At 49.5% G+C, this 12,935-nt stretch overlaps 1 protein-coding gene across 2 annotated transcripts; it reads right to left on the reverse strand.

Annotated features, from left to right (window-relative positions):
* Positions 7,089–11,133, reverse strand: TNFSF14 (tumor necrosis factor superfamily member 14). 2 transcript variants are annotated; one of them, NM_001314329.1, is given in 4 exon segments: positions 7,502–7,929; positions 8,557–8,598; positions 8,887–8,923; positions 10,915–11,133. In NM_001314329.1, coding segments are annotated over 4 exon segments (726 nt in total).

The raw sequence follows: 12,935 nt of genomic DNA on the forward strand, positions 1-12,935 counted from the left end.
TCTTGGGAGTCTTTTCCAGTACTGCAGATAGAAAGCATCAATTTGGGGTTTCTGTAAAACAGACCTGCAAGGGAGATTTGCATGCTGGAGGTTAATTAATTGTAGAATGCTGTCAGGCTCAGCTTGTGGGAGGACACTGGGACTCTGCAGAGGGGAGAGCTGGGCTCCGATGACAGAGACTTCAGTGGGTCTCTTGGGAAGCTCGAAGCTGGGGTGGCTCTTCAAAATCATCCTCACACCCGCCCCCGGCCCCCGGCAAGTTCTGGCCAAACCTCAAACCTCTTCATCACTTTGTGCTTTTTGGAGATCAATGCCAGGAGGAGACTAGTAGGTAATTCCTGCTTTCCAGAAATGAAGATGCAAAGTCAGCTACTACCTGAATGGGAAAGGGACAGGAGAAATAAATAATAGCATCAGCAACGATATATGTGCTCAGTTGTGTCTGACTTGTCGTGACTCCGTGGACTGAAGCACGCCAGGCTCCCCTGACTGTGAAATTTTCAGGCAGGAATATTGGAGTGGGTTGCCACATCCTCCTCCAGGGAATCTTCCCAACCCAGGGACTGAACTCTCATCTCCTGTGTGTCTCCTGCATTGCAGGCTGATTCTTTTACTGCTGGGCCATCGGGGAAGCCCAGCAATGATGGCCAGTGTTTACTGAGCACCTAGTTGTGCCAGGAGCCACTCAACTCAGCATTTGGTATATCTTTAAATTTTTTTTAAATTTATTTTTGACTATGCTTTGTTGCTTCAGGGGCTTTTCTCTAGTTGTGGCGAGTGGGGGCCACTTTCCTGTTGCAGTGCACGAGCTTCTCATTGCAGTGGCCTCTCTTGTTGCACAGCATGGACTTCAGGACACGTGGGCTTTCAGTAGTCATGGCTCCCAGGCTCTAGAGCACAAGCTCAGTAGTTGTGGCACACAGGCTTAGTTGCTCCAGGGCATGTGGAATCTTCCTGGACCAGGGAATGAACCTATGTCTCTTGCATTGGCAGGCAGATTCTTATCCACTGGGCCTCCGAGGAAGCCCAGTAGTTGGCACGTCTTAACTCTTCCCAGGTAATGGGGTTGTGGGGAGGGTTAGGATGATATATTAGTTCATGGGGCTGCCATAACAAAGGACCACAGCTGGAGTGACCTAAACAACAGAAATGTATCTTCTCACAGTCCTGCAGGCTGGAAATTCAAGATCACGGTGTCAGCAGTGTTGTTGCCTTCTGAAGCCTTGCTCCTAGGTTTGCAGAGACCACTTTGTGTCTTCATGTGGTCTTACCTCTGTGTGTCTGGGTCCTAATCTTTTCTTTTTCTTAAATTATTTTTTAATTGATGTATAGTTGCTTTACAATGTTGCCTTAGTTTCAGGTGTGCAGCAGAGTGAATCAGTTATACATACACATATCTCCACTCTTTTTTAGATTTTTTTTTTCCATTTAGGTCAACACAGAGCATTGAGTATTGTTTCCTGTGCGGTACAGTAGGTTCTCGCTAGTTGTCTGTTTTATACATCGTAGTGAATATATGTCAACCCCAGTGCCACAATTGATCTCACCCCACCTTCCCTCCTTGCCATCCATATGTTTGTTCTCTACGTGTGTGTGTATCTATTTCTGCCTTGCTAATAGGTTCATATGTACCATTTTTCTAGATCCTACATATATGTGTTAATATATGTTTGTTTTTGTCTTTCAGACTTACTTCACTTGGTACAGCAGTCCCTAGGCTCATTCACGTCTCTGCAAATGGCACGGTTTGGCTCCTTTCCGTGGCTGTGTAATACTCCATTATATACGAGTGCCACATCTTCTTTGGCCATTTTGCTGTCGATGGATGGCCTTCTCTGGTGGCTCAGTGGTAAATAATCCACCTGCCAATGCAGGAGACATGGGTCCAATCCCTGATCCAGAAAGATCCCTTGCAGAAGGAAATAGCAACTCACTGCCATTCTTGCCTGGGAAATCCCATAGACAGAGGAGCCTGGTGGGCTACAGTCCACGGGGGTCGCAAAGTGTTGGACATGACTTAGTGACTGAACACCACCACCAATAATTAGTGATGTTGAACGTCTTTTCATGTGCCTCTTCGCCATCTGTCTTCTTGGGAGGAGTGTCTATTTATATTTTCTGCCAATTTTTTTGAAAGAGTTGTTTGTCTGCTTGATATTGAGTTGCATGAGCTGTTTGTATATTTTGGAGATTAATCCCTTGTCAGTTGCTTCATTTGCAAATATTTTCTCCTATTCTGAGGGTTGTCTTTCCATCTTGATTGTGGTTTCCTTTGCTGTGCAAAAGCTCATAAGTTTAATTAAGTCCCACTTGTTTATTTTTGTTTTTATTTTCCTTACTTCAAGAGGTGGATCAAAAAAGATCTTCTTATAAGGACACCAGTCACATTGGATGAAGGCCCACTCGAATCACCTTAATTTTCTCCCATAAGGCGCCATCTCCAAATATAATTACATTGGCAGATACTGGGGTTTGAACTTCAACAAGTGAATTCTGGGGGGAACACAATTCAGCATCCATTACAGAGTAGGCAGTTTCTGTGCTCTGCTTTTTGGAGAAAACAACCCTGGAAAGGGGAAAGTCACCCTCCCCTGAGAAATTCTGGAGGAAGGGGACGGAAAACTAGAAGAGGCTGGAGTCCTGCTCCCCGTTGCAGAGAGACTGTAGGTCCCTGAAGAGGAAATGACTCAATGGTGTCTCTGGGCAGCTGAAGCCACAGAGCGCCTCAAAGAGTTTCCTGTACCTAAACCCAGCCTGAATACCGGCCTCCTGAGCAAGGCTCAGGAGTAGCAGAGAACGCACCGCTTTAGAGAGACTATAGGGACACAAACGGGGTGGGTGGATCAGACGAAGCTGGGCACCATGTGCGTGTGTGGCTTAAGAATCAGACGATGGGAGGGACATAGGTAAATCTATGGCTGATTCATGTTGACGTTTGGTAGAAACCAACACAATAAAGCAATTATCCTTCAATTAAACATAAAGAATCAGACAAGATCCCTCCTTCATTCTTTTTTTTTTTTTTAATGTTTCTAATTCCTTTTTTTTCTTTGAACTTTTAATTTTGTATTGGGGTGTAGCCGATTAACAATGTTGTGGTAGTTTCAAGTGAACAGCGAAGGGACTCAGCCTTGATTTTGTCCCTTAAGACTCATTTCTGACTTCTGAGTTCCGAAACTGTAAGCTAACCAATTTTTTTTTTTTAGTTTTTTATTTTTTTAATTTTAAAATCTTTAATTCTTCCATGTGTTCCCAAACATGAACCCCCCCTCCCACCTCCCTCCCCATAACATCTCTGTGGGTCACCAATTTAGTACTGCCTTAAGCAGCAACAGGAACGAATACAACTAGGATGCATGAGTCCTCCTAGTTGTATTAGTCAACTAGGTCAATACAACTTTGACCACCACCCCCCGCAATAGGGTCATTGTGAGAATTCAGGGAGTTACTGTGAATTAAGACTGGATGCCAAATTACTGACGCTTTCGAGTTGTGGTGAACTGACTCAATGGGGGAGACTCTGATTCTGGGAAGGACTGAAGGCAAAAGGAGAAGGGGTCAACAGAGGATTAGACGGTTGTATAGCGTCATCGACTCAATGGACATAGTGAAGGACAGGGAAGCCTGGCGCACCGCAACACATGGGGTCACAAAGAGTCAGACATGAATGACTTCGCGAGTGAAGAATGGCAGTGCACTTAGAACAGTGCCTGGCATGCGGTGCGTGCATTAGTATGACCTGTAATTAAGGATCATTATTGCTTTAAGAAAACCAGCTGTGCAGACGTGATGATGAAAGGCAGCTGACACTCAGTCTTCAAGTGGAAGACCATGGAGAGGAGTGGAGGCTGGTGAGCTGGTGAGCTGATGCCCTCTCCACAGAGGACAGCTGCTACCCAATCTGGGTTGCTGTCACAGCCCCCAACTTGCCAAGAAATCTCGATTTGTCCTGTGCAAAGTTTCATAACCTTTAAACACTGGGTACTAAGTGCTGTTTGAAAAACACACTCGGTGATTAGACATGATCTTACATCTACAGATATAAGATCACCTTATGTAATAACTGAAAAGAATCAGAAAAAAATTTTTTTGAAGTTTTGATACTTTATTTTTGTTTGTTTGGGCCACATGGCATGCAGGTTCTTCCCCAGTCATGCAGGTTCTGTTTCTTGGAGACGATGCATCTCAGTGTTTGTATGCCATAGTAACGCAGCAGGGAGGGGCATAGGGTCATCAAAGGAAAGTAGGAAGCAATTTAATTGCTATGATTTTTCCTTCTATTACCTCTGGATCCTGGCAAGTGATAGGGAGAAGAAGAGTTTTCTGTTCCACGGCTGGGGGTCGGGGGGTGGTATTGAGTGAAGACAGGAGACTTTGGGTATTGAGAAAGTATTGGGGCGGGGAGAGGGTGAAATCAGAAAAGATATCGGTGGTGTTAGCGGAAGTCAAGTAGATAGGCTTCTAAGAAGTTGTAAATAGGTCACTGGCCTGGGCTGGGGGCTTCCTGCTCCCGCACTTTATCTGAAATCAAAGCCCCTCCCAAAGGTGATCTTAGGAGGCTCAACTCTGTAGAGGTTCCATCCCCAGGCAGATGTTGGTGGCTGCTGGTGACTTTGATGAGTCCCCCTCACACACACACGCACACACCCCAGCCTTCTCATCAAAGCCACGGAAACAGAAAGACCACGAAGAGAGTAAAGGAAACTCCAGCATGGGTGGAGGCTGGGCCCCTGGGGCTGTTTCTCCTCCCACCAGCCCAGCCAGGGAGGCATGAAGCTGGGTGCCCTTGGTGTGGGCAGAGTGGGGTGGGGGAGGCACCTGAGCCTTGGTCGCTGCATCTGGAAAGTGGGGGCAACAGCAACTCCTCCCCAGAGGTGCAGGTGAAAATGTGACTCGCCACCTATGGCTGATTGACGTTGATGTTTGACAGAAAACAACAGAATTCTGTAAAGAAATTATCTTCCATTTAAAAAATAAATTTAAAAGATGTGACTTGCACAAGATGTCTGGGGCAGGGGACATGCCTGACAGATGCTCTCCTTAATATCTCTAAATGACACTTGTGTACTTATGGATCTCTTCCTGCATGCCAGGCACCATACCAAGTGGCTTTTTTCCTCATCTAATTTTAAAAATCACTGTTTCTTTCTTTTTTTAAAAATTCTATTTTTTTGGCTGCACTAGGTCTTAGTTGTGGCACGAGGGATATTTAGTTTCAGCATTCAAACTCTCGGTTGCGGTATGTGTGATCTAGTTCCCTAACCAGGGCTTGAATCGGGGCCCCCTGCATTGGGAGTTGCAGAGTCTTAGCCATTGGACCAGAAAAGTCCCTCCTCATCTGATTTCATCTTTACAATAAACCCAGGAGGTGAGAATCCTTGTTACCTAGTATTTCACAGATGAGGAAACTGGGCATGGAGAGGTGATGGGGTTTGCTCCTGTGTCACATGGCCAGGAAATGACAGAGTAGACTTGGAACTCAAGACCATCAGATGGCAAAGCTGGTTCCCTTCCCCCCTTTACCAGGCAACTGTGTCAACAGTAACAAGAGTGAGTCATTCTCTGGGGTCTGAGCTGTGATCCTAGGGTCCAGGGAAACCTTGCTTCCTGGGTCCATGCTCATTTGCAAAAAACATCAGGTCTGTAAGCATATCATTACCTGTCCCTCCCCACACTCTTGGATGCCCTGTTACCCCAAGCTCCCAGCTGCCTGGGTAGAGTGCCAGTCTGTGCTGAATGTCGGCAAGAAGGGTACTGAAGTGTGTAGCCTCTGCTTTCTCAGGAACTGTGGATTTGAGGCTAGAGCACACCTGGGCACCAGGTCTCTGGCTTCCCTGCTAAACCTCCTGGATGGAGTTGGGTCAGCTGGGTTCAGAGTTCTCAGCTGTAAAAGTGACCTCTGTGGGTCATTCCATCTGTCCCTGGGCCTCCATGAGTGACCTGCCCCTTAAGAACTAGACAGGCCAGCTGCAACGTTCAGCATTTATTTCCAAGGCCAGTGGTCCAAGGGCTACAGACTAAGTCTGGTCCTCACCCCAGGATGTGAGGTGGCTGGGAAGAACTGGCTATGTGTGTTTGTCATTGTGAGGCTGCGAGTGTGTGTGATGGGTGTGACTGTGATGCAGCATGTGGGAGTCTGACATAGAAGCATTGCATCCCATGTGTCATACGTGGTGTGACTGTATGGCCCAGTGTGGCTGATGGGCTGTGATGATGACTTGTGTGTGACTGTGTGGTACATGGTTGTAATGCAGTGTCTGTGACTGAGGGTTTGCTCTGCCGTCTAGGACTTCCAGGTTGTGTGGGAATCTGATGTTTGGTGTGTATGTGTCTAAGGTTGTCAAGGAGTGGCTGAGCTTGTGATTCTCTGGGATGCTGCAGCTGCGATGACAGTTGATTTCTTTCACTTTTGGTACCTTTTCTTTCTCTTTCCTTTCACTCTTCATTTCCATCTTTTCTTTCTTTCTCTATCAGTCCATCTTTCTTTCCTTTCACCCTTCCTTTTTTTCTACCTTTCTTTCACCTTTTCTTCCTTCCTGTCCACCTTTATTTCTTTTCTGTCTTTATCTAACCATCTTTCTCTTCTTTCACCTTTTCTTTCTTTCCACCTGTCTTTCATTTTTCCTCCCTTCTCTCCCTTGCTTCTCTCTCTCTTTTTCTTTTTCTCTCTTGAAACATTTACTAAGTGCCTGTGCAGCAGCTTCTGGCTTGGGTGCTGAAACAGCAGTGCTGGGTGTCAGCCAACCTGTGGATGATATACACCGGGAGCCAGAAACGAACCACAGAGGGAAAATTTACACCATGGAAATGGGTGTCCCCTCCTGGGACAGCTGTTTGTTGAACACCTCCCAGCACGTCCCTACGCCTGTTTCTCTGAGGGTAGCTTCGTGGCCAGGCTGTGGTGTGGCCGCAAGCCCCATGGGTGGAACTTGGGTCATGACTATGACCATGGGTAGGGCTGGGCTGGGCTGGGCTGTTCAAGGTGGGTGAGTCTTGATGATAAATCCTCACCACCTCCCCATCAGAGTCCGCCCACACTTGTGAGAGGGTAGACAGTGTTAAGAAATTTTCTGTTCTCAGGCAACTCCCCGGACCCCCATGTCCCACTTTAATCTGAATCAAAAGTATAAATACAATTTCCTGTCTTCGCCAACCACCACCACCATCACCATGTCCCTTAGATCTGATTCGGGAGTATAAATAGCCACCCCTCACCCCTTCCTGAATATCAAGATCAGCTTTAGCCCCTGCCTGGGGGCTAACAGACCCCCAGTGTTGTCCAGGCAGGGCCTGCAGTCTCCTTTGATCCTTCAGAGGTGCCTGCTGGTTCTTGGGGCAGCTGCATTCTCGCTAGTCCCCACTGAACTCACCACCTGTCAACTTTGGGTGTCCCCCAGGCCCGCTCTAAAAACCTCCGCTCGTGTTCTTCTGTGTCCAGAGGCATCCTCTGAGGTCTCTTACTTGTCGGAGATGCAGGTTGGATTAGCCCCGACCACGTCCTTCACACCATGAAGGCCCCGAAGTAGGAGCGTGTGCCGTCGTGGACTTGGATCACGCGCTCGCCCGGCATGCGTACCACCACCTCGTCCCCCACGTCCAGGTGGACCACTCCGCCCAGGAAGCTGCTGTCCCACCACACCTGGGAGCCGTCTGCTCGCCCGCACCGCGACCGCCGGTTGACCAGCAGCTCCACCTCCTCGGGGTAGCTGGCGGTGCGCTTGTAGAGCCCGTGGGTGATGGGCAGGCAGCCGGTCAATCCCTGGGAGCAGCCCGTACCACCCAGCTGCACCTTGGAGTAGATGTAGTAGTAGCCGGCCTGGGCGACCACCAGGGCCCCATCCCGGTAGCTAAGGCCCCTCAAGAAGGCCAGGCCCAGTTTCGTCTCCCACCGCAGCGGGCCTTCCTTGCCAGTCCGGCTGAAGTCGGCCCCTGTGGAGGGAGACAGCAGGGCTGGTGAGCGCACGTTTCCTGCTCGCAGTGGGACCCCGGGCCAGTCGCCAGCCCTCTCTGAGCGCCACCTTGCTCTGTGCTGGGCTTTAAATGTATGCACTCACTTTATCCTCACTTTACAGGTAGGGGAACTGGAGCACAGTAAGTAGCAAAATAACTTGCTTATCCTCCATCTTAACGCTTTCACCCCCTTCTTGCAGACGGGGAAACCGAGGCACAGGGCAATGGATTCGCCCAAACCGTCAGAAATTGTTAAGTGGCAGAACTAAGGATTTAAGCAAAACACATCATGGCCCAGCAGGTTATAACCTCTGTATGCCTCAGTCTCCCTCTCTGGAAAATGGAGCTATGAATAGTCCTGGCTAAGGATCGAATGAATGAAGAAGTCGAAAGCCCTCTTCAGTGTGAGCCAGAGAGTAAGCACCCTACAAGGGTTTATTCAGTAAATGAAATTAGAAATTCGTGGACTCAGGCAGTGTCTGTGCTCTGGGCAGCTTTGAAGAACTAATGAATAAAGGAGTACTCAGCCACCACTGGGGGGTCTGTCTGGTCGCCCCAAGACCCACGGAACCCTCTTACCCCTGCCAGGACCTGAGGGGCCCTCACCTGTGAGGTGTGCTGCTGGTTTGTCTTGCTTGGGCTTCTGCTCTGGAGAGAGAGAATCAGAGGTCAGAGGTGAAGGTCGTGGTGGGGGGTAAAGGGCCAGCCTCCAGAGGGGTCACCTAGTCCACCTCCTGGTGTCAACCTCACCCTTTCCGGAATGACCCAAACTTCTGCTTCTCCGGCCTGGGGGAGGGGCTTCCGTGGGGCTTGGGCCAGTTGTGCAAATTGCATTGGGCAATGGACTGAGGGGGTGGGGGCAGCATGGGAACCATACCGTCCCCTCCTGGGCGCGCGTTGCGGGGGGCGGGCGGAGGAAGCAGGACCCTGACTCACCTTGTAGCAGCTGCTCCCAGTGTTTTGCACTTTTGTCCTGAAAGTACAGAGCAGCCCCATGGTGAGGATCTGTGGGGCCCACGCCCTGGTATCACTCAGACTCGTGGCCAAGAGGCACACACAGACCACGGGCACAGACGTCGCCCTCCGTCGACTCCAAGGCCACGTGCAGGCCCCACCCCTACTCCCTGCCACCCAGCAGGCTCTTAACCAGCCAGGACCTCCGTTTTCCCCTCTTGTAAATGGACACATGGAAAATGCCTGGTTTGAATTCCCATGTGAAGTGTAATACAATGCCTGGCACAGAGCAAGTGCTATAGAAGTGTTTATTACATAAGTGCTAGGGAGCTCAGTCCCTGGATCAGGAAATGGCAACCCACTGGAGAGGGCAATGGCAATCCCTGGAGAAGAAAATGGCAACCCACTCCAGTATTCTTGCCTGGAGAATTCCAGGGCCTGGCAGGCTATAGTCTATGGGGTCACAGAGTCAGACAGGACTGAAGTGACTTAGCACACACACACACAGAAGATACACAGTCATCTGAATGGCTGGACACTTGTACATAAATGCAAACACGTGAATACAGACACATGGACACAGACCTGGACTCACTGAAAAGACACACATGGAGGCAGATACATGGGTGCAGGGTTTACGGATTCACTTGGGTCTGCACATACAGAGACCCAGTAACAAAGACACACAACGTCAATACACAGGCTTGGACGAGTGAGGAAGTGACTGTGTTGGTACACGTGTGTGGGATAGCAGCACAGGTCCAAGTGGGCCTGTGGTCATCAGGTCCAGCCATGAGCAGAAAAAGGACCCAGAAACAAAAAAGGCCGAGACTGCATGGGCATGGCATGGGACACAGAGACCTACAGGTGTGGCAGAGACATCCGCGGTCATAGGAAACGGATGCAGAGAGGCATGCTCACAGACAGACAAGTGGCTTAGTGACAGCCCTGATAGTGGTGATCAGGGTACTGCTGGTAATGACTAGCTAGGTCAGGAGCTTCCACGGTGGTCCAGGGGTTAAGACTCTGAACTTCCAATTTAAGGGCGAAGGTCTGACCCCACTGCTGTGCAACATGGCCCCAAAAATTTTTTTTTAATTAAAATATTTTTAAAAGTGGTCAAACTGAGGAATCAGATAAATATTTTAAACAAACAACTAGCCATGTCAGGATGGCGGTTCTGGGGGATACAGACAACACAACTGTTTTATAAAACATTAAGCTTCCTAGAGGTATGTGTGCCTAGTTGCTTCAGTTGTGTCTGACTCTTTGCAACCCCATGGACTGCAGCCCACCAGGCTCCTCTGTCCATGGAATTCTCCAGGCGAGAATACTGGAGTGGGTTGCCATTGCCTCCTCCAAGGGATCCTCCCAACACAGGGATCAAAATCGAATGTCCTGTGTCTCTTGCAGAGAAGTCTGCTCCTAAACACCTAGGTTTTGTTAGTTCCCATCACTAGAAGAAATTATAATTATGTGATGCCATTGCAGTATTTATATACAAATCAATATGTTGTACACCTTAAACTTACACAATATGCTATGTCAATTATATCTCAATTAAAAAAAAAAAGTCAGTTCCCATTTATTGATTGGCTTCCCTGGTGGCTCAGACGGTAAAGCGTCTGCCTACAGTGCGGGAGACCCGGGTTCAATCCCTGGGTCAGGAAGATCTCCTGGAGAAGGAAATGGCACCCCACTCCAGTATTCTTGCCTGGAAAGTCCCATGGATGAGGAAGCTGGTAGGCTGCAGTTCGTGGGGTCGCAAAGAGTCGGGCACGACTGAGCGACTTCACATCACTTTGCCTGTGCCACACACACAATATTCTGTTTTATTCCCTATGGAGACTCTTCTTATCATGCCCATTTCATGGATGAGGAAACTGAGGTTCCAGAGGTGAATTAGCTTGCCTGGGACTGTTTTAGTCTGTCCTGCATCTTTGCACACACACGTACAGATGCTCAGTGACATTGGCTTGGAGAACCCCACCCCACCCCAGTGGTGCTTACCTGCAGGGGGCCGCTAACCGCCTCTAGGCGCCAGTGCAGCTGCAGCAGGAACCAGCCCTGGACAGCCAGTCCAGCCACCAACAACAGCAGCATGAGGCCCAGTCCCAGCTGGGCAGCACTGCAGGGCTGTCTCCTGCGGCTGTGCCCCAGCCTCCTGAATGGGATGTCTGTCTGTCCATCCACCGCGAACACTGAGGGCCTTGCAACTGTCTCTTCCATGCCTGAGTGGATGAGGCCCCAAGATGCTTTGGGTCTGGCTGGCCTGGGTGAATCCTTCAGGCCAGGAGGGAGGAAACCACGATTGCCCAACACGCCTGGGCTTCTCACACTGCCAGCAGGCACTCGTGGGTCCTGGGGCTGCGTTTAGAGCTGGGGCTCGGCCCCTCCCCTTCCCCCACATGCCCTCCTCTCCTTCCTGTCTTCTCCCCACCCCCAGGCTGGCCCCATCTCACTCTCACTCAGAGCCTCTCACACTTTCCAGAGGCATCTGGAGACGTGACTCAGGTGGGGATGGGAGACAAAAAGCCCCAGCTTTCCCTTCTGATGGCATCAACCACGGGGTTGCCAAGTGTTTGCTGAGCACCTCGGCATCATTCACTTGGTCACCGAATGTTTGCTAAGCACCTTCTGTGTCCCAAGTACTGTTCTAGGTTTGGGGGCACAGCTGCGAGCAAGAGAGACAGATGTCCGTGGTCTTAAAGCACTCCTGTTCTAGCGGAGTGAGAAAGACCAGCGTAGTAGGAAAATACTATAGAGTGCTTGAAATGGTAACACAGCGATGGGAAATGCCCGCAAAGAGTGGTTTGTGTGTGTGCCTGTGTGTGGGTGTGATTATGTGTGTGCACGAGCGTGTGGGTGCGTGTGTGTAGCCGCGCGTGTGCACCTGTGTGTGTAGTGTGTGCATGCAGATGTGTGCGGGTGCATGTGCATGTCCGTGCTTGTGTGTCTGTACACACCCCTGTGTGCACGCATGCAAGTTTGTGTGTGTGTGTGTGTGTGGTTTGTTTTTAAGTATTTATTTATTTATTTGGCTGTGCTGGGTCTTAGTTGAAGCATGTGGGATCTTTGATCTTCGTTGCGGCATTCGGGATCTTCAGTTGTGGCATGCGACCTCTTAGTTGCGGCATGTGGGATCTAGTTCCCTGTCCAGGGATCAAACCCAGGTCCCCTGCATTCAGAGTGGAGTCTTAGCCAGTGGACCACCAGTGAAGTCCCGCTGAAACTCACAGTCAGAGGGTGGAACCACCGTCCACTCAGCTGACTAAAGCCAAGTCCTGGGAGTCCTCCTGGACCTCTCCTCCATCCTGTCATGACGTTCCACCCTCAGCAAGCCCTATGGATTCAACCTCTGAACCAGATCCCAAATCCAGCCACCCATTTCCATCCCCACTGCTACCACCCTAAGTGCTATAGACTGTTTGTTCCCCAGCCCCTACACTGATATGTGAATACCTCCAATGTGATAGTACTTAGAGGTGGAGCCTTGGGGAAAGGCTAGGGCACAAAGTTGGAGCCCTCCTGAACGGGATTAGTGCCTTTATAAGGGGAGTTGTAAGAGATATGCTCTGTCTCCCTCTCTGCTGTGTGGGGACAGAGAGGGATGGAGGGCAGGCCAGGAAGAGGGCTTGCTTTGGAACTCAGCCATGCAGGCACCCTGGTCTCAGACTTCCAGCCTCTAGAACTGTGAGAAATACATGTCTGCTGTTTAACCCACTCAGTCTAGGGTAGCTTCTTATAGCAGCCCCAGCAGACTAAAACACTAAGGGACCCATCAGGTTTTGCTTGGACTGGCACAGTAGCTTCCCAGCTGGATACACTGCTGTACCTCGTGCCATCTTATGATTCATTCTCAACCTTCAAGCTAGTATGGGCTTGCTTATTTGTTTCTTTTTTATTTCATTGTTGTAAATTCACACAACATAAAATGAACTGTTTATTTATATTAAATTTTTTTTGACCTTTCTGGGTGCTCACTGTGGCTTCTCTAGGTGTGGCTCTTGGGCTCAGTAATTGTGCACAGG

The sequence above is a fragment of the Capra hircus genome, chromosome 7 (assembly GCF_001704415.2).
Source record: "Capra hircus breed San Clemente chromosome 7, ASM170441v1, whole genome shotgun sequence".
Lineage (NCBI taxonomy): Eukaryota > Metazoa > Chordata > Mammalia > Artiodactyla > Bovidae > Capra > Capra hircus.